Here is a 27904-nt window from a genome sequence, read left to right on the forward strand (position 1 = left end):
GTCTCGACTCGTTGACAGCTGTAGCAGCGTGTGTGGTGTGTTTTGCAGCGACACGGAGCTGCTGGATGATTCGTACAGCCTGTACGGCGTGAAGCTGTCCGCCGCCGGGGGCAGAGGGGGCGGCCCGCCGGGTGCCGCCTCCCGGGGGCCGTTCCCGCCTCCGCCCCCGGCCGCTGCCGTCGTCCCCTACGATGCCACTCGGTAACCACAACCATATCCATAACCACTGCCCCCTCAGTAGTGGCGAGGGACTGCATCCGCCCGTAGCTGCCTTGCTCAGCATGCCGTAGCAGGGGATACTAACTGCTCTCACCTCTACGATTTATCCTTCCACGGCCCTCCCTCCACGCACCATCATCCCGAAGCCCTACTAAAACGACGATGAGTATTATAACTCTTTTTTTTATAAACAGGTTTTACAAAGAGCGCTACCTGTCATAGTATTTAGTAAATTTGCTTAAATTATTTAATGGCAACATGCTTCAACGTATAACCTTCCCACAAAGCAAAAAATGCGAATACAAAAACATATAGTATGAGTGTACGTAGAACATAATGTACTAGTTTACTGATTTGGGATATGGCGCGTTCTGCTCTGCTCATAAGCAATGGCTGTCTTCCTGTTATTCTGATAAACAGAGGAGAACCCAGCACACCCCAATACACGAAACTAGTACGAAGCTTTAACTACCACCGCAAAAAATAAAGTTACGTAGTTATTTTCGTTTGCTCGTTTGTAGGTACATGTCTACAGGTCTGGTACACACTGAAAACCCCCGCCACAGTATGGCAGCACGCCGCTAGATTCAGGAGTGAATCCAGGTTCTGTTCTGGGATTCACAGTTTGTTACTGTTTCTCACCCTCACCTCTCACCCCTCGAATATACACTGTCTGTCAAAAAAAAAGTGAAGCACCCAAAGACGTGGTCGGATGTGAATGTAACTTTTTACACGTACACAACATCAGCGGGTATGTAAATGATTTGTACTTCAATTCTTCATGACAGACCACCAGAGAGCATTTATGTTGTTTGGATTTAGTGTTGTTGGCACGCCAGGTAGGGTATATAAGGAGCGTGAGCAGCGTCAAATATTGTGACAGTAGCCCGACGTTGGTCTGTGAGGGCAGGCATATTCATTGTCAAGATTGCTGTCGATCTCGTCTGAACACCACAATGGAGGATCCTCATATTGTACACCAACTCACGTCCGTGCCTGCCACCCGAGAACAAACACTGGACTCCACAGTATTCTGTTTCATCCCAACCAGTGATCAGAGACTAATATCAGCCAGACTAGGAAATTACTGCCTAACGCGTGGGCTGCCATTAACACCATAACGCAAACGACTGTGTTTGGAATGGTGCTGTTACCTGGAAACATGGACTGCTGATGAATGGCGATGCATTGTTCAGAAACGAATCGCGGTTCTATACCACCTCTGATGAGCATGTTACGACGACTCGCGGAGATGCCCTTTGCTTACTATGTTTTGGTGAGACACAAGCGATGTTTCTCCTAGCGTCATTGGGTATTACTTGGGTCACGGTTGGTAGTCAATGAGGGATTTCTAACAGCATGACACAGACATCCTAGGTCCACATATGTTACCCCTCATGCAACAGTATTGTGATTTCCAACAGGATAATGCTCGTCCGTATATTGCATGTGTGTCTATGAACGGTCTGTGATGCTGAAATTCACAAATCTGTCCGGACAAAACATGTGTAGGACGAGCTGTGACGTAAACTGCATTCCAGTGCCAGTAAACAGCTTGTCAGGGACCAGTTTGCCTCAGGAGAAAACAGGTTTATGACATCCTTCCCAACCGAACCATGACATGAATCCAGACCAGAGGGGGTTGCAGTTTCATACCGGTAAATCGGTTCTATTCTTCTTAAATTTGACTCTATTTCATAATTACTGTAGTAACACCGCATACCATCTCACTCCATTAAGTGTCATTCATTTCCTCCTGCCCATTTTGATTGTGTCACGAGACTGCAAGCTCATTTACACAAGCACATAGCTGAAAATTGTCATGTGTTATCTATAACGTGTCAAGTTCTAGAATTTTGTGCCATTTTCAAAACTCTTGGTTTTCACAGGCTTAAATTCTCTGAAAGTTAAAAGTGAAATATGGAATTTAAAGGGGCTTTCAAAAAGAAACGAGGCAGAAACATACAGTCCGAGGTGGATCGTTTGCCCCTCAGAGCCTTTTTAAGGGGTCAAAAACGGCGTAATCACAGGGAAAGAGAGGACCGGACTGTATTGGGGTTGGCCGACAACTTCCCATCTGAATTTCTGCAGGATGCCATGGTTGCATTGTCCATATGAGGCTTTGCACTGTCGTGGAGCAGAATGACCCCACGGGTGAGATTGCCTGGTTGTTTTGATTTGACCACTTGGCGAAGGGTGGCTGAGGTTTGAGAGTAATGCTGGGCATTCACTGTTATCCGGCACTGCAGGAAGTGAATCAGAAGGGGGGAGGCATCTTGGTCAAAGAGGAACGTCAGCATAACCTTTCCTGCACTCGTGTGGATGGCCTTGGCATTATTTTTTTTGTGGTGGTGACCCTGAATGCTTTCACTGGATACTTTGTCATTTTGATTCTGGTTTGAAGTGATAACACCGTGACTCGTCTCCAGCCACCACTCGTGCCAGGAATGCACTCTTTTTCCCGAGCATAGCACTGCAGATGAGAAAGACAGTGGGCCGTTCGACATGATTCCTGGTGTGGTTGAAGACTGTGGGGCTTCCACTAGGTACACACTTTGCGCACGTGCAGTCGTTCCTTCACGACGGTGTGAACACTTGCGACACACTATCCGACTGCGGCGTCTGTGGCTGTCACTGTCACTCGGCGGTCCTCAGTAATGAGTGCATCCACCAACTGGGTGATATCATCAGTAATGCACTGTGGTGCTCCAGACTGTTAGCTAATGACACCCGGCGTTTCCTGACACGATTGTGCCATACCTTGACCCTTGCAAGGGACATGCAGTGATCGCTGTACACTTGTGCCATTCGTCGATGAATATCCGTTCCTCCTACTCCTTCTGCTCCTCTTTTGAGCCCTCAATGTCACTGTTTGCAATGCGACTGGCACTGTTGGACGATTCATGCATGCTGCTGCTAGCTCTGTACAGTCACGTGATGTGTACGCATGCTCTTTAGCGACCGGTCGCGAACTTCCACATTCTGATCGGAACCACACCTCGTTACACGTGCCACGATATTACCCTCCTGTCACTGGCTTGCACATTCTAGACTCCAGCTCGTTTCTTTTTGAATGCCCCTTATAATGTACACTGATGAACCATAACATTGTGACCACCTGCCTAATACATTGTTTGTCCATCTTTGAAACAAAACACACCACTGATTCTGCATATAACAAATCCGACAGTTTGCTAGTAAGTTAGTGTAGGTATATGGCATTAGATATCTATGCACAGGCCATGTAACTCGCATAAATAACTGGCCGCTGATTTGCATATGTGGTGATGGTGCCCGATAGTAACCCAGATGGGTTCCACAGGCGAATTTAGTCGCCGAGACGTCAACGTGAGTACACTGTAATGCTCCTCAGACCACTGTAGCACAGTTCTGGCTCCGTGACAAGAACAGTTGTAGTGCTGAAAAATGGCATCGCCGTCGGGGAAGACATCATGCATGAAGGGATGCACATGGTTCGCAGCTATCAGCATGTCTTATATTTCTACCAAAGGTCCCGTGCAAGTGGAGGAGAATGTTTCCCATAGCATAATACTGCTCCCACCAGTCTGTGTCCATGGTGCGCTGCACATTTCGAGCCACCATTCACCTCGATGATGGCATTTGTGTAGACAGCCATCGATCTAGAGTAGCAAAAATGTGATTCACCCAAAGAATCGACACGTTTACATTGATCGACGAGCAGATCCTGTTAGTCCCATGCCAACTGCATTAGTAACTGACAACGCTGTTTTGTGGACGCGTACAGGTAATCTGCTGTGGAATTCCAATTCAACAATGTACGATGTTCACCTATGCGTGCACCAGATTTGTGCTGTTTCAGAAAAGATGCCACAGGTCACCATCTATACTACTTTACAGGGCAGACAAGCCTCCAGACCCGATGTTCTGTGAAGAGCTGTGGATGTAGAACCATTTAGCACCTGGTGGTGGCTGCACTGTTCTTCTACCTCTTTCCGTAGAAGCTCGTGACAGTAGCACGTGAAGATTTGACCAGCTTCGCAGTTTTCGAGATACTCATTTGCTGGCTCTGCCTAATAATAATAATAATAATAATAATAATAATAATAATCTGTCCTTTATCAAAGTCACTTATCTCAGTGGATGTCCGCCCTCCAGTAGCTGAATGGTCAATGTGATGGCTTGTCAAGCCTCTGGGCCCGGGTTCGATTCCCGGCTGGGTCGGGGAATTTTCTCCACCCAGGCACTGGGTGTTATGCTGTCATCATCATCTTACATCCTCATCGACTGCAGGTCGCCAAAGTGGCGCCATATTGAAAGACGTGCACCTGGCGAACGGTCTGCCCGACAGGGGCAGGGGGGGGGCGGCTAGCCATATGAATAAATAAATAAAATCTCAATGGATTTCCCCATTTGCAGCACATGAGGGTGGTCCCCTTTCCATGTCTGCTCTGCTGACATACTTTTGTTACCACATCCCACGTCTCCAACCCCACCAGGCAGCATTCGACATCGCGGTGGCTGCGGTGGTCATAATATTTTGGCTTATCAGTGGTATATAAAAATATAAACACTTCTACTAAAATGGTATTTTGTAGGTGTAAAAGGAAAGGTCATAGTCCGGCCCCCCACTCCCTTCGTGGATCAGCACCCGACCAAAACAAATGCCACAGTCTGTCCGAAAATGGTAATTTGTTTTCAGAAACACTAGATTATAGGAGCTGTGTCAAATGATTTCTTTAATGGTCTTGATTGGCCTGACAGCTACAGCATTCAGGCTGTTACTAACACAAAATACTGTTTTATGAATGGGCTGCAAAGTTTGTTTCAGCTTCTCTAGTACTGTGCTATATTGTGATGTGGGTTTTCACTGTGTAACAAGGCTGCTGTTATCCACCTACTGACAAACAAAAAAATAAGTACACAACATTATTTTTTCAAGAGGGTAATTAAAATTTTTATGACAACTTTACATTAAAAAAAAGAGTACATTCCTGAACCACGTGGCTGTATCTTCATGCACCACTACCCTAAATCCAGCTGAAATGACTACAAATCTTCTCCTCCTTGAATTATGAGGATTATCCAGTTTCATATGTTGTGGAGGCTACAAAAAGATGGGGGTGTATTTCAGACACCTGTTAGAGTGTGCAAAATATTTCCTACAGATAATTTTGATTGCATGTGGATCTTCAGCCACAACATTTTTTTTATGTTTTGGAAGAACAACATTATTACTCAGCTGACTGAATATGTAACATTATTTTTAGTAATAAGGTTTAATACAGTCAAATATTTCAGTGGCTAAAACAGTTTTGACTGAACAGCCATTTTCAGTAGCACATATATAACAATTTTGCATTACTGTTAAGTTGTATCCATGAAACCATATCCAAACATCTCAGAAAAACATATTGAAAGACTAAAAGTTTTTCACAACTAACAATACAATTATGTGGGTACAGACAACCAGTTACACAATTTTGGTCAAGAAGACCCCTTACTATGTACGATTGTATTAAATTCACTGTGTCGTATGCAGGCATATAAAACGAACAGTTCACAGAAAAATGTATATGGGGAGGGCGGTGGGGGCAGGGGGAGGGAAGTACAAAACTGTGAACTCCTCAACTTAGCAGTGCAAAAGACTGTAAAAATCTTTCTGTTCTATGTATACCTTTGGTAGAAAATGCTGACTTGCGAACACTGTAATCACATAATTGACAAGTGTCATCATTGAAGACATATTGGAATCTGAAGTGGCACAAAGCAATACGCTTAAATGATATAGCCATGTGATGCTTACAATGGAATGGGCCCTATCTAGGAGGTAAGGCATGTACTGTCAGTGTTCACAACTTGTTGGCCTTCTCTGTTGCTGCTGTCCCACATTTGTTTCTGAGTGTAACATTGGTGCCTCGAAACCTAGATATTACTACTAACAAAGGAACCTCCCCATCGCATCCCCTCAGATTTAGTTATAAGTTGGCACAGTGGATAGGCCTTGAGAAACAGAACACAGATCAATCAAGAAAACAGGAAGAAGTTGTGTGGAACTATGAAAACAATAAGCAAAATATACAAACTGAGTAGTCCATGCACATGATAGGCAACCTCAAGGATTATGTGAGATCAGGAGCGCCCTGGTCCCATGGTTAGCGTGAGCAGCTGCAGAACAAGAGGTCCTTGGTTCAAGTCTTCCCTTGAATGAAAAGTTTACTTTCTTTATTTTCACAAAGTTATGATCTGTTTGTTCGTTCATTGACATCTCTGTTCACTGTAATAAGTTTAGTGTCTGTGTTTTGTGACTGCACCACAAAACCGTGCAATTATCATTGAAGTTGCGAGCTACATTTGCCGGATTCATATTGCCCAAGGAATACACCTCACGTATTTAATTCACTGTCATCCAAAGTAGCGAACAGTCAACTGCCAGCCAGGGAACCTCGTTAGCAGGAATACTCTTTCTCCCGTGTGCTGTAGTCGAGTGACGTCGTGTGTTTCAATGTTTGTTTAGGTGTAGCGTCCCCATACTACGGCGCAGTTACCTCGCATTGGACGGACAGATAATAATTGTCTGAAAATAAAAAAAAATTAAGCTTTTCACACAAGCGAAGATTTAAACCAAGGACCTCTCATTCTGCAGCTGCTCACGCTAACCACGGGACCACGGTGCTCCTGAGTTCAGATTGTCTTTGGTGTTCCTTATGTTTCACATGGACTACCCAGTTTGTATATTTTCCTTATATTCTTCAGTTCCACACAACTTCTTCCTGTTTTCTCTATTGATCTGTGTTCAGTTTTTCAAGGCCTATCCACCGTGCCAACTTATAACTAAATCTGAGGGGGGTGCGATGGGGAGGTTCCCTTGTAAGCGTCCCTTGTCAGAGCCTACAATGTTTCATGCAGGTGATACACCATATGCGGGGTTGTATCACTGTGGCTTGTCAATCGGCAGCAGATTCTGCAGGACCTGCATTCAGCACATCCTGCATTTTGTAAACAGTCAGCCACAGCTGGGTTTTGATGACATAACACACTCATGTTTAAGGCACTGAAGTTCCAATTCAGCCTATCAAACTGACTTCCTTCGAGTCTGCAGGTGGGAGCCTTTTACCTGATCATTAGCGGCAAACTGTCTTCCTCATGTGTTTAACATGTTTCCATTGCTCAAGAACTGCTGGTGCCACGCTCATACTCTATTGACATTTGGTACTGGACTGTGACACACACAACATAACGTCCTTCACACCCTAATGATCAACAAAAGCCTAACAAACATGAGATTTTCTTCTGGATGGCCTTCATCTTAATACCTTAAACTTTGTCTTCCTTGCCTGAACAGTTCTGGAACAAAGTAAATGACAAAATTTATGATGAGAACTTTGCTGATGAGTGTACTTTCAGATCCTGATGTCACGTACACTGATGATGATTTTCTTATTTGCCAAAATATTGTGATAGTTTGTCAGAGAGCTCTGCCAATACACGTATGAACTAATTTTTCATCGTCTATACCAGGAGAAACTGAACAGTCACAACCTTGACATTGGCACTGAGTTAAGCCCTTATCTGTATCAATTTTTAATCAAGAATACAGTGACATGAGGCACTACAAGCTGGCTAACTTAATTTTTCAACTACGCTCAGTACCCATTTAATAGAAGAGCATTTTCAATTAAACATTTTGAACCATTGGCCAGGAAATGTTCCAGATCTCGGGCCATTCCACATCTCGGCCCAAAATCTGACAGCTTAGGGCAGTATGAGATTTGTTATGCTTTTTCCAGTTGGAAATGTAGTAAGACTAGAAAATGGTACTACTTTAGTCACTGATTAATTATACTCATACTGTTATGGGGTACTGCATGTGGGAAATCTCATTATCAAAGATTTATTTTTTCTTGCACATGTTACAAGTGGCAGTTCAATTGAAGGTTAGGCATAGCACAACAAGACTTCATGTAAGAGGACAATGTCCTCTTCATTGGTCATGCCATACTGCTCCTCAATTTGCAATCAGTTCTCTTCTACAGAAGTTGCAATTAGTCATCTTCTACACAAGATTTGTGCTATTTTAGTTTTGGGAAACAAGACAATAGATAAATGCTATGTGATCAAACGTATCTGGACACCCCCAGAAACATAAGTTCTTCATATTAGGTGCATCGTGCTGCCACCTACTGCCAGGTACTCCATATCAGCGACCTCAGTAGTGATCAGTTATGAGAGTAGAATGGGGCGCTGCGCGGAACTCACAGACTTCGAACGTGGTCAGGTGATTGCGTGTCACTTGTATCGTACGTTTGTATGTGAGATTTCCACACTCCTAAACATCCATAGGTCCACTGTTTCCGATGTGATAGTGAAGTGGAAACGAGATGAAGGGACAAGTACAGCACAAAAGCATACAGGCCGACCTCGTCTGTTGACTGACAGAGACTGCCGACAATTGAAGAGTGTCATAATGCATGACAGGCAGACATCTGTCCAGACCATCACACAGGAATTCCAAACTGCATCAGGATCCACTGCAAGTACTATCACAGTTAGGCGGGAGATGAGGAAACTTGGATTTCATGGTCGAGCGGCTGCTCATAACCCACACATAACACTGGTAAATGCCAAACAATGCTTCGCTTGGTGTAAGGAAAGTAAACATTGGATGATTGAACAGCGGAAAAACATTATGTGGAGTGATGAATTACCGTACACAATGTGGCGACCCAATGGCAGGGTGTGGGTAAAGTGAATGCCTGGTGAACATCATCTGCCAGTGTGCATAACGCCAACAGTAAAATACGGAGGTGTTATGGTGTTTTTCATGGAGGGGCTTGCACCCCTCATTGTTTTATGTGGCGCTATCACAACACAGGCCTACATTGATGTTTTAAGCACCTTCTTTCTTCCCACTGTTGAAAGGCAATTCAGGGCTGGTGGTTGAATCTTTCAACACGATCGAGCACGTGCTCATAATGCATGGCCTGTGGCAGAGTTGTTACACAACAACACCACCCCTGTAATGGACTGGCCTGCACGGAGTCCTGACCTGAATCCTGTAGAACACCTTTGGGATGTTTTGGAACGTCGACTTCATACCAGACCTCACTGACTGCCATCGATACCTCTCCTCAGTACAGCATTCTGTAAAGAATGGGCTGCCATTCCCCAAGAAAACTCCCAGCACCTGATTGAATGTATGCCTGCAAGAGTGGAAGCTGTCATCAAGGCTCAGGGTGGGACAACACCATACTGAATTTCAGCATTACCGATGGAGGGTGCCATGAACTTCTAAGTCATTTTCAGCCAGGTGTCTGGATACTTTTGATCACATAGTGTAGCTGTAGCAAATGGATCAAACAAATCAATCAGGTTGGACCATTTCCTTAGATTTGGTCTCAACCATTTCCCTCGAAAAATATGACAAAGCAATGTTAACCTGAAATATTTTCTTGTCACAACTGATAACCAAACTTTTGATTACAAGACTCATCTGTTTTCTCATGCTAAACACATGATGCTAATTCTTGACTGGCATGACTTGTCAGTTTGCCTGTCTTGTTTACTCACATTCTTGAAACTTTACTGTACCTTTTTCATGAATCATCAGGCTCTCAAATGATATTTTCAGTACAAAGGTTTTTGACACGCCTAAAATTAGTTTTATACTGATTGCTCTACAATGTTTGCTATTAACGATTACAATTTTTTCCATAATGACTGTTCAAAAATAAAGATTGGAGAGCAAGATGCTGAGTTGTAGGAGAGTGAACAATTAACATAAAAATAGATTCAGCATTATCGTTGTACATTGAAGATTAGATTTTCTTGGGATTGGCTCTATTTTGCAGGTCAGTACGTGAAAATGTTCTGAATTTGCCATTTTTTAAAAGCAAATAGGAGGTTACAATGGTTGAAGCACCCCTGTCTCAGAAAGCAACCAAGTTCAACTACGGAGGAGCAAAATATGCGACATAGTGTCATTGCTGTTTCCAGACATCTGTCCATCAGAAAGCATAGGCAGTTACATTTCTGTGGCAACCTTTCTACAAGAGAATTTTTGCAAAATACTTACAAATCCATATCCCTCAAACAGAAGGTCCAGAAACAGTTATTGTAAAGTACACAGTTGACCACTAATTCTAAGTACCTTGCCATTCATAAATAAAGATCTACTGCCAATATTCCATGACTAGCTTTCACAGATAAGTGTATCCATAACCTTCAGAATTGCACCCCACACCTCTAGAGTGCCTCCAAACCTGAAAAAAGTCAAGTGTTTGTATGACAATCTGCTGCCATAACAGTCACACCCTCACAGAAGATATCACGCTCGTAAGCAAATGACTGATCTGTTCCTAATCATACCTGAAACCTTCTCTCTTTGCTCCACTGTTTCCACTTTCCTGATGACCATCTTGCTAGCTCTAATCAAATGCATGTGTAGTGCTGTATCTTGTAGTTACTCTGCTTTTAGCCTACCTGTGTACCAACATTAGATTTCAGAATCTAGCTCTTTAAGTCTGGTTTCCAGCACAGCTCTGAGAAAATAGTGGCTCCATATCAACTGATAAACAAATTTTTCATTTGCCGTTTGTGCAGTTCACCAGAGCATCAGCATAACACTGTTGGTTCAGGCTGTTGATGCAAGGGTAGGTTAGCATAATTCTTTGTTAGGCAATATTTCACATGGCCAATGGTATTGTCATAGTCTGAAGTGACTTACCTGCATGTTCTTAGGTGCAGTAGAGGCATGGAAAGAGAAATAAATAAAAAATCAGTAAATAAATACATGCAAATAGTTTTGAAATGCAAGAGAATGTGAGCTGTAGGAATGCATTTGTAGATTAGTCAAAATAGTTACAGCGAGATAAGGAATATCACAGTAATTAAAATTTAAATCACATTATGTCTAAGTTTGTATAATCTAAATGTAATAATAAGCACAAATTTATTGTTATATAGTGTTCATCCTGTATACTACAACAAGTAAACAAGAAAGAGCTGATGCATTTATATTAAGCATTGTTTTCTTATCCTATGCCAAAAGCTAAAAGTTTCTTTGAGTCTCTGTATAAATGCATTAAAATACTTGCTAAAACAAGCTAATGATAACAACTTTAATAACAAAGATAAAATCAAAACCAAACAAGCACAAGCAATCAGCTTTCCTAACAAAATTTCACAATATCAATAGAAAATCTTATATAATGCAATACCACATGGTAGCTAAACATACTACCTAGTCTTATTAATATGATGGACGTTCTGGGGAGAATATCAAAAATGGAAAGAGTAAAGGTAACCACTTACCAAACAGCTGAGTCATTAAGCAGTCAACAGGTACGTAAATAATACTGAAATTATCAATTTCAATCCTATTTAAATGCCTGTCTACTGCTCAACAGTTTAGCTATATGGTTATCTTTGCTCACTACCAAGTCTTAGAAGACAAAGTTTAAAAAGAAAGAAACTCTGTTGGAGCGCTATAACTTAAAGTACGTTTTTAATTCAATATGATATTAATTTGTATCACTAAGAGTAAAAAGTTTTTTGTACAGATTTCTATGAGTCAAATATGAATTATAATTGCATTGTGTTAGATTATTATAATATTATCCAGCACCAAGAACACAGAAAAGAGGGAGGGAGTGGAATGGGAAATAAGGCTTTTGCAGTTTTTGGCAGTCGGTGGATACTTACTTAACTACATTGACTTGTAATTTATGTGGTATGTTAGTGTATTTCAAATAACTTATAAATGTAATACCTAGCTTTTGTTCTGACAGGATTTATAAGTAACTTAGAAGGTGAGTCACCTGAGCCATTAATTTAAAATATTTGCAAAATCAGTAACCAATATTGGACCAACCAGTTTTATCAGCCGCCTTTTGGGCAACACCAGTCCCAGTTTGAAACACATTGCTTGCACTCTTCGGAACTTGTGTACTTCCCTCATCTAGGTGAAATTTTTAATAATTTTGTTTAGAGTGCACTACAACTCATAAGTTCAACTGTTTCTAACTACTGATTTGTTGGAGCAAGTATGTAACACATTTAATAAAATCTGTTACAGTTTGAACAGCATTTGAGAGTTGTTAAAAAGAAGGATGTAGTGGTACAACATTTACACAGGAGTGGTGTTGTCAAGGGCCTCAGTGCAAGAGATGCAATTCATGCTATACAAAAAATAACATACAACCTCGCACCGGAAGATTTTATTAAAAAACATGTTCTGATGAAACTACTGAAGTTATTTATCTTTCAATTTAATTCTTAAATTATGTTTTTAAAGACCCTTTAAATGTGGAACAAATAGTAAATTTCATATTAGCATTAATTGTAATGGGGTAACCCATAAATGTCCAAGTATGCCCCCTAACCCTCTTGCTTTGTACAGTTAGGGAAAATAGTTGAATTATTGACGTCCTCTATTTGAAATTGATGAAAAGCACTGTTGTCAATGTTGTGTCTTTTCAGTTCTGAAGTCATGGCTGAAATGAGGTGCATGAACATTCACAGACGATGACAGGGATAATGGCACACAGAGGTCGCTCCGGGAAGGCTCCATCTAATAAAAACGGGCCAGATAGTGGACGTCCAAAAATGTGAGAGAAAACATCAGCCTCCATCACTCAGTCAACCCTTTGTTGACACAGTTTCCATATGCCTTGCCTCGCTCTAGAGTGTCATTTGCTTATAAATAAGTGCCAATTCATTCCCATGGGAACAATTTTTCTCTGGTTTAATAAATTCCCCATTATGTGCAAGAGTTCGAAAGGAGCCCACCTCTTGTTATGACATGAGCTGGGATGTCATCACAGTAACTGTTTGGACAATGGAAATTCTTATTTGGACAAGTTGTAAATGTGGTTAATACCTCAGGTCAAAGACAAAACGAATGTTGCATCATTTGTGGCCACAGCAAGAAGGAGCTCCAACATGCTTAACTATTCAGATGTGTGTTTTTTTCAGTGAACAATTTCAAGGCACTGCTGGAGTGGGTGTGATTCGGCAACATCTCCTGCCCCTATGAAAATGAGCACGATTAAGACTTGACCATGCCAAACAGTTCATTATGGGGAATAATCAAGCCCCATATTCCTTAACATGAGTACAAGACTAATGAAAAATTGCACATAAGTGTTGATGAAACCTTTTGAAGCATAAGTCCTGAGATAGTCTGCAAGATGAGGACACTGAAATGCATTTAACTCTGTATAAGACATTGTGGTGCACATACAGGGATATGTAGGTCTTATATATTCCAGTATACAATATACTTTTTTGAGTTGATGTCTACTCTCACCTTGTGGCTCAGAATGTTTGGCAGCAAAAACAAATTGTAAACAAGCTCTGTGTTGACAGAAATGAGAAATGTTGCATTGGTTCATGGCTGTCACAAGCCAAGTCTGTAAGAAAAGCAGACATGTATGGCAACAAATGGTAATGATTATAATCACCAACACATGATAAAAAAACACACCTCAGATGGTACAGACTTATCACAAAATCTTATGACAACTCACTGACAAAAACTGCCATCAATTACAATGCAGGAGAATGTCAATCCTGTGGCCTCCCGAGATGATGGTCAGACAAGACCAAGGACAACACTCAACAGGTATCCCTCACAGATAGTTATGGTGGAAAACAACCAAACAAGTGGACCCTGCAACAATAGAGATTACATACTGTGAAAGAAAAAGTGATTCCAATATACTTGTTATGATTTGCAGGGGAAAGTTTTGCACAGGAATGAAAGTCAGAATGGCTGGCATACTGTTGATTTATGTCTATTTCAACACAAACAATGGGTAATGCAACAGACTTGTTCTGTGTATACAGTCACCTCCTTAATATTTAGCACTGTACTACTCATCCCCACTTTTTGCATAAAGTTTTACTGTAAATCGTAACAATCATCATACCATCATAGTTCTCCCTTCAAGGGCTCTTAAATTTTGCTAAAATTTGTATTCTTAAAACACTTTTCACACCAAAAAATGTATAAAATTATTGCACCTCACTTCCTGTATCTGTTATCATAACAATCACTTTTAGATCGTTTTACTACCACTACTATAACATGGTGGTACTAAACCTGAAAATGGATGTTAGTAGAACTGAAACCGGCAATGCAGCATAACGACTGTACGATTTTATCAAACATTTAAAAAAAAGAATATGGCAGACACTGTCTCACAACACAATGTTGTACATTATAAAAAATATGCCCCAATCTGTTAAAAAAATATACATGCCTGTTTCAGTATATCAGAGCTCACAAATAAGCTAGGAACATTGACTGCACAACTAAAACCCCATTTGTTGCACTTTATACACTGTCAAAGAGCCATGTTTTAATATCTTCATTAAGTCTGCAAATATTTTTTATTAATAGGTTAGGTGACTCACCCCATATAATATGTGCCAAACAATGTAAACATATGTACCACTATTTCTCATGGCTTGCTGTAAAATGGCTTTTACTCCATCTCTATTTATATTAGCATAACTTGAGTCAAGACTTACTAACAGTTTATCAAAGATTTGATGAAACTGCATAAATTTGTTCACCTTTTCTTCTGTTCTTCAAATGAAACAAAAGAATCTGTATGGCTTTGGATATCTTTTCTCTGATTTAACAAAAAAGTTTCATGTTTCTTTATGTATATGTACATGGGGTATTTTGCTCATAATTTATCAAAAGTAATGTCTTTTAAGTGAAATTCTTCAATACATTTAAATATTCAAGATCTTTCCATCTAATTTTCTTTTAATTTTGTCTTACTGGTTGATGTCAGGTTGTTTCTTCTTTGTGTGATTCTTTTCAACTGTTGCACTGCATGGTGAGGTAAAAGTCTGGGTACACCCCCATAAAAGATGAAAAATTTGAGGAATCATAATGGCGTCTAGTATGGGGTGTCTGTAAGTGGAGGTGCAACATCTAGCAGCTATGGTGACGGCAGCAGCCATATTGAAATCCGCCATCTTGGACCTGGGTGGCGTGTGTCTAATGGGAAGGGGTCATGTGACACATCATTTTCAATGGCCTCTTTGTCAGGAGTACACATGTGAAATCTGTCTCAATCTGTTTATTTGTGCAGGAATTATGACCTGTTTAAAGTTTAGGATGCTTGTCAGTGTTGACATTACAGCTTATGCCCAATATGACCTCCCTGCATAAGACATGCAATCAGAGTCTTTTTTTTTCCAGTCCTACTGCACACATCACAGGGTCTATGAGTCGAAAGAGGCACATGCGTCACCTGTATGCCAGCAAAGGTGGGCTACATTTTATCTCATACATAATTCAATTAAAATATTCCCACAGATAAAAGTCAAGATGCGTAAGATCGTGGTACCATGGTCGCCATACGATAGGTCGTCCCCCCCCCCCCCCCTCCCCTTTCTCCTACCTATCCAGTGACCTCCAAGCTGTTATCCAATAACTGTCAGGCTTTAGTAGCATAGTGTACAGGTCAACTGTTTTGTTGGAAGAAGATTGGGAAATCACCCCGTCAACAGCATTGGAACCACATAATCACTGAGCATGTTAAGATACCTATCCCCATTCAAGGTTCCATTGACAAATTCCAGACTCACAATTCTTGTTTATCAAATCCCACACCAAACCAGCACTTTTTCACCACTAGAACCTTTACAGGTATCCAAACATGAAGGGTTCGCATCTGAACAGTAACAATGATTAACTGTTGAGTGAAGTCTGGATTCCTAGATCCACAGCCCATTCTGCAAACTGCATCCACCGATTAGGGTCATCCTCCGAGAGATGGTATTGGAACTGTAACTTGCACGGGTGCCATTGGTGTGTGTGTGTGTGTGTGTGTGTGTGTGTGTGTGTGTGTGTGTGTGTGTGTGTGACATTCTCCTCGTCAGTGGCTGTTCTTGGACATCTACTGCATGTCTTGTCCACCACCAAACCTGTTACACAAAATCTGTCCAATAACGTGGGTACCGAAACTTCCTGGCAGATTAAAACTGTGTGCCGGACCGAGACTCGAACTTGGGACCTTTGCCTTTTGCGGGCAAGTGCTCTACCAACTGAGCTACCCAAGCACGACTTGCGCCCTGTTCTCACAGCTTTACTTCTGGTAGAAGTAAAGCTGTGAGGATGGGGCACGAGTTGTGCTTGGGTAGCTCAGTTGGTAGAGCACTCGCACGTGAAAGGCAAAGGTCCCGATTTCGAGTCTCGGTCCGGCACACAGTTTTAATCTGCTAGGAAGTTTCATTTCAGTGCACACTCCGCTGCAGAGTGAAAATCTCATTCTGGAAACTTGGATACCATCATATGTGACATGTCATTTCTCACAGGAAGCTGCTGGGTACTGAAGTCATCAGCAATCACTCTGGTAATTAATCCATCACTCATTAACACAATTTCAATGCATTTCTGCTGTGTAAGTGCCATTGTGGATCATCTGAAACAATAAATGAGAATCAATTACCTCCTTGCAATTTCAGACTCTTAACAGGTCATAACTCCTACACAAATAAAGATGTCTTAAAACAGATTTCACATGTCTTTTTCTGAGAAAGAGGAAGTTCAAAATGATGTGCCACATGACCCCCTTCCATTTGAAACACATAACCCAAATACAAGATGAAGGATTTCAAGATGGCCGCCGCTGTTGCCATAGCTCCTATAAGTTGCGTCCCTATCTATAGACACCCCATACCAGATGTCCTTATGAATCCTCATATAATTCAACTTTTATATGGGTTCAGACTTCTGTCTCATCCTGTATATCTTATTAGCCAGTGCTTTGATTCAGCAAGGCATGGGATTATTGTAAATTATTGTTCAAAATTGCTTAGATGATGCAGATGGATTTTGTGTAGGAAGGAATCAAGGGAGTGTCATATTTCACAGGAGTTATGCTATTGGTACGAAATGGTGCCAATTTCCTTTGAGTATTCATGAATTTCTGCTGTTGTATCTTGAAAGACAGACAACGAAATTGTAATTCCAGTTTTACGATTGATTATCTTGTCTTCAATTTGATAAGATTTCCTACAATTTTTGAAATCTGACACTAATTAATATAGTTTCAGATGTTTAAATTGTTTCTGTTTTAATAACTGTGTTAGACTGTCATAGTTTTGGGTGTTGTGATAGAGGTTTCTTGTTCAATTGTCCCCACTAAGTGTATATGCTCTTTGTAGTTTACCAGTTCTTTCTTTGTTAGTACCTGATGTAGCCTTGCCAGTTCAGTAACCTCACCTAAACATTTGAAGACAGGATTTCCTAAATCCACTTGTTAACATTTGATTGTTAAACCCCAATCTGGTGCCTTCCATGTAATGAATATTCTAAATTTAAATTTGGTATTCTAATTGTTGCCACTATTCCATAAAGTTTTACTACAGACAGCATTACTGACTGACTGTTACTGTAAAGGATTGCAATGTTTTTAGCAAATGCTACTCAATGAAGACAACTTTTCTTTTGCCATTTTCATACAACTTTCTTGAAAATGAAATTGAACAGCTGTGAGGATCAGCCATGCACAGAAGACACTGATTCAGAAATGTTTCTTTCTTTCAATTTCTTCGCAAAAATCAGGAACTGCAGCACTCATGTGTACAAAACCTTCTTGTCTGGAATAATTCATGCAAGGTACCAAGCATTATAGTAATGTCATCACTGTGTTGGCATATGTTTTGCAAGGTTTGCACCATTGGTCTTCCACAGCTGTGCTCTGCATATTCTTACATGTGATGACCTCAAATGAGCAGCATGAGTATTTCTTTATTTCACAGAGCTCATTATTTAAGATTGTAATTAATTCTTGGTTAAAACTTCTACACCACATAATGTTTTATTTATGGTTTGTGAAATTTGGCTGAAACAGTTGCATTTTTACACTACAAGGCATAAAGTGAAATGTGTCACCATCTCTGACAATTATTGATCAAAAGATGTTGAGACATCAAAGTACCTGATGAGCTTGCTAGCTAACTGTCCATCTGTGCGTTCTTTTCTCAACTTCACGACAGTTGTATTCGCACTGATCAGATGACACTTCACAGTTTGTTTTCTCTTTCTCTACTATCTTCATGGAACAGTAAGAAGTTCTGTCATTCAGTTATAGGCAGTTGAGCCCTTCATAGCCCATTTTCATTATCCCCACCACCTCACACTCACACTCACACTTTTTCCTCTTAATGTCTGCCTGTTTTAATCTTTTACTTGGGCTTACACTGCATACTCTTTTCTTCAGAACCTTCACAAAACTAAGCAACTTGTCTCAATTAATAGAAAGCCCTTGTGTTTCTAGTAGGTTGTTTTTGTCAAAATATCAAGGTATTTCAATCAGTATCACTTCCATAAACTTCTGACAAAATGTCAAAACAACGTCCTCCGTGACTTTATACGGGTTACGCTTCATAGTGATCGATCGCGGTCCAGCGATATGGGCAGGTAAAGGGAGGGTGAGAGGGTGGTGCGGCTGGCCTCAAGACTTAGAATGACCAGTCTGAGTTCACCTCACACATCTCTCAACTGTGGAGGGGACATTTGCAGTGAACTGTGCCAGTAATAGACCTGAAGCATAACTCAATAACCACCCTTCATCTCTGCTTATGAGGCCATCACTAGCACTTATTTAATGACTTCCTTTTCTGTGATGCCCAAAAATCTACTGGTGCTGCACAGCAATGCTCTCTGAGGCACACACACGTGGTGTGCTCTAAGCAGTGGTGCGAAACATACTGCTGTGACTGTCCAATATACCACAGCCCACACTTGCATTAATGCTGCAGATGTTTACTGTTTACCAGAAACCAGTGAACTTTTTATTAATTTGGCTCTTGGTGAAGAGAAGTTTATTAGTCACAATTTTGAAGACACAGTATGAAAATCTCGTTTAGTGGCGATTTTAGTCACACTAAGATAATTTGTGTACACACACACACACACACACACACACACACACACACACACACACACACACACAAAATATCATTGAAAGATTTGTCTACAATTCTTTCAAACAAAGCAACATCGTTGGGTTATTTTTCCATCTTATTTGACCAAGCACTCTCAAAGACTGGCAGATAACTTCGATTTCTATAAATAGTTACACTTCATATTCTCGCAACTGTTAGCTCATCAGTCATAAATTGCATTTACACTATTCATCTTCTCTCTTAATAACTGAAAAACATCTGCCCAAAAGAGAGCACCAGCAGCAATGTGTATAAAAGGAAGTTGGAATGAATGTTTCAAACCACTGTCTTTATTTTTTATAACGGACTCTAGTACTGAATAGGGGTTTTAATTACTGCTTTTTGTCCTCTTCTTAATAGGCACTTGTGTTGGCAGATGAGTGCTGCACACAAGATATTTTGGCACAGACACCATCTTATTAATGCTTAGGGATAGCATCATCCCGTAACTTGAAGTTTAAATTTCAATGGATCAGATTTTCCCTATTTTTTTATTTTAGTAATTGTGAAATGACATTAGTCTTTACTTCTGTTATATAAAGAGCACTGTAACAAAAATTGGCCTAGTTGAATATGACAAAGATAATTGTTGTAATACTTCTATCTGTGTTTGACTGATCACTTGCTGCTACAAAATACATGTTTTGACATATCTGTTTAATGCAATTCACTAACTATGCAGACAAGTTATATAATAATAACCCTGAAATCAAGTGCTGTGTAATTAATGAAAGTTTAGACAAACATATCCTTTAAGCAGGACAGTTTTATGTTCCCAGTCGTTTGCTCACTGGCACAAGTGAGGAAATCTGGAATATATACTTAAGTACAATTGTAAATAAAGCTTTATGAATGAATTTTTAGAAAGAGAGTAGAAACTATTTGCTCCAAGTTTTGGAGAGAGGCTTCAAGCCAATGGCAAGCTTAAAGACATGTACATCAAAACAACATGACATTTCAGAGTAAAATTGTCTTTGCAGCACTTGTATTACAACATTTATTATTTCTTCTTAATTTTGCAACTTTTCACTTTATTTTTATCATCTACTCACAGAACATTTCAATTACTTCCAGTTTCTTCTCTCTTTTTCTTATGACCCATACCTCGTTTGTAACCAATGCTGTACTTCAAATATACAATTTCAGGAACTTCTTTTTGAACTCCATGTCAATATGCGGTGGTAGCAAACCTCTCTCCAACTTTTCATTTGTTCCAAGTTTTTAACCTCATATACTGTGATGTCTGAGCATGGAGTTTTAAATGGTGCATAGGAAATTTAAAATTGTGCCTATGGCTAGTGCAGCAATTGGACTAGAAATGAATGTTTCAAATATATGTTGCTTTTTTTTTTACATAAAAATCAAGATCTCACAAACATAAAGTGATGCAGTATATTTCTGGTGACCATATTAGTGGCACCTGACAAAATACAAATTGCTGCTGCTAAGCTATTGCATTTATTTGCCAAGTAGCCTAGATGTGCCTTCCAATTTAATTTTTTTTATCAAGATTTAGGCCTAAAAACTTTATGTGATATGCTTCTGTGATCTGCTGATCATTGCAAGTTGCTAGAAGTGTTGTAGAAGTTGCAAATAATACTTAATGAACACTGGTTATAAATATAATTGAAATACCTTTGTCCATCATTATGTTTCATTCTATTTTTCGGTTCTGTTTTCCTTGCGTGGTCTAATTTGTGTAAATGTGATATCAAGTATTAGCTTTCTTGTGATGCTGGTGGTACATTCCGTGTATTTAGTGACTATTGGTCATTCTAGACTTTATAGTTCTTTTTGTTTTCATGAAAGATGTGGCTCCATAATTAATGTTATTTTGAGCAAAATATTTCAAATGTGGTGTAAGAATGATTCTCAAAAGTTTTTATTTAGGTATATTGACAGGTATTGAAAATAATTTATTATGTATGCCACTGTATAATATTGTGTAAAACATATTCCTCTGATGTTAACAGCTTACATATAAATCTCTCAAACCACTAACATGTAGCAAGTTTCAAATATGGCAAAGAGTCTGAGAAGCAACACCACAGCAAATACATAGATTCAATACAAAGTATGCCTGCAACATGAATATGTTGCGTTGTGCATGTAGTGCTGATATAGAATGTCTGTGCTATTAACAGAACATGTAATAATGGATAAAAAAGTAAACTGCATGCTAATTTATAGCATTGTGAGATGTTAGGCATGCTCAGTATTACACCAGTGAAATGAGAATTAAGCTTTTGAGTGAGTTCTGGATAACAGGAATTTGAATGCAGTTAGTATTTTGCAGCATTTACAAATAATTTGTGAGTTTCATTATTATTGTGGTTAAAAGTCCCTATTAGAAACAAGTTAGTGTATGATACTTTGGAAGCTATCACAATTGCAAGGAAACTTCTTGTAATGCTTACCACAGTTAGCATGAAATTCTTGTTAACAACTACTTTTTCTAACTCCAACATGTACTTTTTGGGTATAACTAGCATGCACCACTATAATCATTAAACATCTCTGCTGTAGTATAAATTACAAAATCACACACAAATTTGCACAGTTGTTACAGTGTAGTCTTTAATAGGACAGTGTAATTTTCTTTACACTATAGTAACTATTTTACTGAAAGAGTTTGGAGCTTTACAGCTCAAAGGAATTGTTTTACAGAGATAACATGCTCATTGTGTGTCATATAATTTTGTGTTGTGGAAAAATTGTTCTTAAAAATAGTATTATCCTCAATACATACATTTGCATATTAGTTTATATTGAATACAATAACTCTCATCTCAGGAAGATAATGCATCACTCCCTAAGACTTGTTATGTGCTAATGCAATAAACATTTCATATTTTCAGTTATAGACTGTAACACCTAGAAATACATTCTGAACTTTAAGTGGAATACTGGGAAATTGTTTTAAAATCCAAAACTGAGTCACAACAAAAATTACCACAGCTAGAAACAGGCCTGCAATCTCTTAGAATGTCAACTAGATAAACAAATAGAAGATGGAGCCGATTAAGGAAGAAAAGTGTCTCTGAAACAGACAGTCTTCTGATTTAGAGCTAATGCTGCAGACATTTGTAGAAATCACAAATAACTACCATGCACAGGTTTTCTAAGAAATACAGTCACTAAAGAACTATGTATCATATAATGCACAACATAAAAGAGGTTAGAAAGAAAAGATGGTTGCATTGTTAATCACAGATTGACACGTGAGCTGGAACAACCTACCATAGAGGGTCACTTGAACACATGACAGAATTGTTCAAGATAATGGAATTAGGTTTTTGGGAACTAATAGTGAACTGTGGGACACACAATTTTATTATATGATTTGTTTGACTATCATAGGCACAAACAAATGCGATGAGTAGAGGACTCTGAAACTAGCAAATAATACTAATAAACAAAGGTCTAGAAACCAATGGGTTTCCTAATACAATGTATGCACAACTGTAGTCGTGCAATGTTACAACCCTGTTAATATCTAAGGCTACATTTATTTCAAAACATTACGTGTGAAGCATTAAAGTACAAAGTGATACATTGTCCTCATTTGATTTTATCATAATTCTGGACAAATAAGTACTAGAAATAGCATTTTGACAACTCGTGTAATGTTTGTGGTTTGCCAATTTGGTGCCCTTCCTCCTCCTCCCCCAATTTGAAGCTGTGGAATTTTTTTTGTTTGGGATATTAAAAGCTTTGGTGTGTTCCACTCCTACTGAGAATGAACTCCAGTAAGGCACCGTGGATGCTTGTCAATGCAGTTAGGACATTCCAGGGACTTTTGAGCATGTACAGGCATCAATGAGGCGGTATGCTGAAGGCTGCCTTTACACAAATGGTGGTCACACTTGTAATGTGCTTGTCCTCCAAGTGTGTATCTGCAGTTTCCTTGGGGACTATGTTACAAGGTGTTCACGTACTCATTTGTAATTTATCGTATCGAGTAAACGGTCGGTTTCTGGACTTACGCTTATTAGGATGATTTGTTTGTTTCATCGTTTTCTACTCATCCCTCTCATTTTTACCGATAATAATCAAACACCGTGTACTGAAGCAAGTACATGTTTTTTATTAATTGCATCATTAACAGGCCATAATAATTTGTTCAGCATTTGAAAGCTCTTAAAATTACACATACAGTGGTATGTGTCTGAAAAGAAAATTCAATTGAGAAAACTAATAAACTATGAGACAGATTTTCTGGCCAGAAATTTTTTTCAGGAGGTAAAATGTGTAGTACTGCTGAAAATCATTATAAATGAAAGTGATGACACAATCTCAGCTCTCATAACTATTAGTTCCTTCCTCTGCGAGGGGAGAGGAATAGGTTGGGGAAGGTTGAAAAGGAAGGGCAGGTTACTCAGAGCCCAAGTTGAAACGGACTTGCTTGTTGTGGAGATGAGGAAGGCAAAGATGGAGGAGAGATGTTGTAGACAGTAGGAGTGAAGTACTGGCAGAATTGGAACTGTGCAGACGTATAGTGCACAGTGGCCGTATAGCTCGATCTCTTACAATTCTTAACAGATCTTGACACGTGAGACATACTGTAGGTCATTCTTGGTCGCTGAGCATACCTGGACCTTACGTAGAGACCCTGCATCAGTCCCTAATATGGTTTCACGGCTGGCACAGGATCCGAGTGGAGCACATGGAGCGGCAGCTGGCAAACCTCACAGGCCTAGTTCAGAAGGCGCTGACGCAGACTCCGACAGCTGTGGGGAGCACCTCGGCAGGGGGACCCACACCCGCACCGCGGGACTACGCAGTAGGAACGGGCGTGCAGTCTGGCACGGGTGCAGGATCGAATGCCGTCTCCACAGGGACGTCTGCTGCCTCCACGGCCTCACAAGCTGGAGGCAGGGACACAGGCTCTGGTGGATACAGGAATGGTAAGCAGACAGTTGGCATAAGAGTACAAGGAGACAGTACCTGAAAGTGTACTGTAATATCCACTCTGTGTGAAGCAGACAATTAGTCTCTAAGGTTTTTGTCATAATTGCCAGCATTATGTTTAACAAGAAATGCTGTTCCAGTAATGTAGATGACAATGTTACTGATGGTCTGATGTATTCCATGTCACATTTATAGATACACCTTTTTAGATAATATTTCAAACAAATTTAGTCTCTATACAGTTGAAATAGCAAGGGCGTAACCTTTATGATTATCACTGTTGTGTGTCATCACAAATGAAAACTTGTGCGAGACCTGGACTCGAGATGAAATTTCCTTCTTTTTACAAGCAGGCTTCCTGAGCACACCTTCATGTCAGACTCAAACTTTTATTGTCACCAATAATTTCCCAACTCTACTACCAGAGGCCTTGTATTCACAGTATCCTGAAGCCCTTATGAAGTTAATAAATGACATGTTTGTGTGTACACAGACAAAGCTGTTCATTTTACTGTTTATTTTTATTTTGGCTGCTCCAGTACCATGTTACAGGTCCATCTTCCACAGTCCCAGAAATAATAGACAATAAACCATGTATAAAACATATTAGTATATGCTGCAAGACATGTTCGTAATTTTGTGTTAGATTGCTTTGGGGATGGGGAAGTTTTACTTCAATTTTTACTAGGTTTCAGTGCATCCTTATTGTGTTGCAAATGAGATAGTGTCAAAATCAAACGAGGGAAAATCCAGGAGGGAAAAATGGCAATATTATGAAAAGGACAGATTGCTATTCACCGCGTAGTGGAGATGTTGACTCTCAGAATAGGCTTTCGGCCAGAAGGCCTTGTTCTGAAATAGACAACACATACAAACACACATTCATGCAAATGCATCTCACACATGAGATGAGGTAGCGTTCTTTATATCACCAGTGATGTGTTTTGTCATCAAAGATGTCAGTATTGTAGGTTCATGAACATTATTTTCTATTATTTAGCTGATGCATGTATTTTTGTTATTTAATTATTTCGATTGTTTCAGTTATTAATAGTACAGTGTATGTAAAATCATGAAATGACTGACATATCACAGAGCCAGCTGAGTTTACACACAGAGGCAGATATCTCAGCAGCCTAGAAGAAATAGAAATCATTGCTCACATGAAAAAAGATCTGAATAATATTCTACATGTACAAATAGACCTACAAAAAAAGAATTTTACAAAAACTTTCACAAATGTCATCCTACATAGAGAACTCTTCAAGAAATAACCTCATTAACTACATATCTCTGATGACAAAATACACTACTTGTATTTTAAAGTACCCGGCTTCATCTGTAACACAATAAAGACGTGCTGATAACCAGTTGAAAATCGGAGAAAAAAAATTCTGCAGAAATTCTATAAGGGAAATAATAAATTGTATGCAAGTACTGAGGCAGCCTAATACAAAATTGTGAACACGTGTCATAATATTATGTACTGTATATCTGTAGGACTGCTGAAAATGGGCATGTACCCCAATACTGATCTGGCTACAATAAAAATAAACAATGAAACAACTAGCCTTGTTCCTGTCTATTCAGACATGTCATTCATCTACCAGAGGTTTTCCCAAGGGGTATGCGGAAATAGTGCCACTTTGGGAATAGGTTTTGTAGAGGGAAACATCAGTGATAATGGAATTCAGGATGGTAGTCTGGGGAGTTCTATCCAAATAGCCTAACTGTGAAGATAACCCCTCAAAAAAAATGGCAATTATTTTTATTAGTTTCCTCACCTATTTTACACAATGGACATTAATGTTCTGTCTCTGTATCAAATAACTCTAACAAATTTGAAGATAATAGGAAGCAGGTGAGGGGGTTATAACCACGTGAGTGCTGCATTAAGACACAAGAGCCACATTTACAGGAGTGGTTCAAATCCTCACACAGCCATCCAGAATTATGTTTTCGTGATTTCACTAAATCACAAAGGCAAATGTTGAGGTGGTTTTAAGAGAATGAAATTTTCACTCTACAGCGGAGTGTGCGCTGATATGAAACTTCCTGGCAGATTAAAACTGTGTACCGGACCGAGACTCGAACTCGGGACCTTTGCCTTTCGCGGGCAAGTGCTCTACCAACTGAGCTACCCAAGCCTCGTCCTCACAGCTTTACTTCTGCCAGTACCTCATCTCCTACCTTCCAAACTTTACAGAAGCTCTCCTGTAGCAAGGTTCGCAGGAGAGCTTCTGTAAAGTTTGGAAGGTAGGAGTCGAGGTACTGGCAGAAGTAAAGCTGTGAGGATGGGGTGTGAGTTGTGCTTGGGTAGCTCAGTTGGTAGAGCACTTGCCCGCAAAAGGCAAAGGTCTCGACTTCGAGTCTTGGTCCAGCATACAGTTTTAACCTGCCAGGAAGTTTCGTTGAGGTGGTTTGTTTGAAAAAGTCACTTCTGCAATTTTTGTGTATGCACCATCTCTAATGACCTTGTCATTGACAGGGCATTAAACCCCAGCCTTCCTTCCTTGTAAGTTTTCTGAGGAAGGAGAAAGGTTTTCATAACCTGTCTTCCACAGCTCAAATATATTTAAATCTGACATAAAGAAGGACAAAAAGAGAGATTGGAGTTTAATCATCGGTTGGCAATGAGGTCGTGAGATGGAGCACATGCTCAGACTGGGAAAGGAAATAGGCTATATCCCTTTCAGTGCAACTGTACCGGTCTGAAACTTCCTGGCAGATAAAATTGAACTCCTGACCATTGCTTATTATCAGCAAGTGCTTACTAACTGAGTTACCCAAGCATGACTGACGGCCTGTTCTCACAGCTTTACTGTCACCAACACCTCTTCCAGGAGTGCAAAGCTACCAACGTTTGCAGGAGAACTGCTGTGAAGCTTGGAAGGTAGGAGATGAGGTACTGTCTGAAGTTAAGCTGTGAGGGCTGATTGTGAGCTGTGTTTGGGTAGCTCAGTCTGTAGAGCATTTGTCCATGAAAGATAAAGGTCTTGAGTTCAAGTCTCAGTCCAGGACACAGTTTTCATCTGCCAGGAAGTTCCATATTAGTCCTCATGCCGCTGCAGAATGAAATTTCATTCTGGAAGTATCCTGTTGTTTGCCTTACATGATTGAGTGGAACCATATAAAACCTGAATGTGCATAGTGAGACAGGGCTTTGAATAACTGGCCCTCCATATGTTGGAGCAGCCTTAACCACCACACCATTTCACTCAGTTGTAATGGGTATCAGTCAAAGCTTCTTTTTAACAACAACAATAATAATTTATTTTGTAACAAGCTCTAGCCACAATACCGTTTGCTCGCTAACACTATGTGATGATAAAGAAAAATACTATGATGTTTTATGTGCAATTGTCTAGGGATACAGAAGTGATTATATGTAGCTGAGGTACATGAAGAAACTTACAAATCCAACATATTTGTATTTTGAATGAATGTATTACTTAATGCCCAGCTAGTCTGACAGATTGTTTTGATCATAAAGTACACCCTTCACAGTTAGAAATTCTTAGTATCATGTTACTGTCAGTCAGCTGGTTCACTAGTATTGGCTATGTGTTTCCACACTGCCGATTTTTATCCTTGTATGGACATGGAACCAGTATTATCCAATAACACATCAGGTGTCACAGAGTTCACTGTTTTCACCCAATATTGTCAGTATAATATGTCCTCCATAAGCTCATCTTAAGACCAACAGAAGTTACAGAAAAAAGTGTTTGTATCACTCCTTGACAACCTTTTTGAAAAAGTTGTGATACATTGTTGCAAAATGCAGAGAAACATAGCACTGTACATTCTTCCCAGAAAT

At 39.9% G+C, this 27904-nt stretch overlaps 1 protein-coding gene across 1 annotated transcript in view; it reads left to right on the plus strand.

Annotated features, from left to right (window-relative positions):
* The window catches only part of LOC126295230 (uncharacterized), a 2305622-nt gene that overhangs the window by 2105899 nt on the left and 171819 nt on the right, over window positions 1–27904 (plus strand). Inside the window, exons 37-38 of the mRNA XM_049987579.1 lie at window positions 49–201; window positions 23824–24080. Of these exons, the coding sequence (XP_049843536.1) occupies window positions 49–201; window positions 23824–24080 (410 nt within the window). The remainder of the gene's footprint in view (window positions 1–48; window positions 202–23823; window positions 24081–27904) is intronic.

The sequence above is a fragment of the Schistocerca gregaria genome, chromosome 11, assembly GCF_023897955.1.
Source record: "Schistocerca gregaria isolate iqSchGreg1 chromosome 11, iqSchGreg1.2, whole genome shotgun sequence".
In the NCBI taxonomy this organism is placed as follows: Eukaryota; Metazoa; Arthropoda; class Insecta; order Orthoptera; family Acrididae; genus Schistocerca; species Schistocerca gregaria.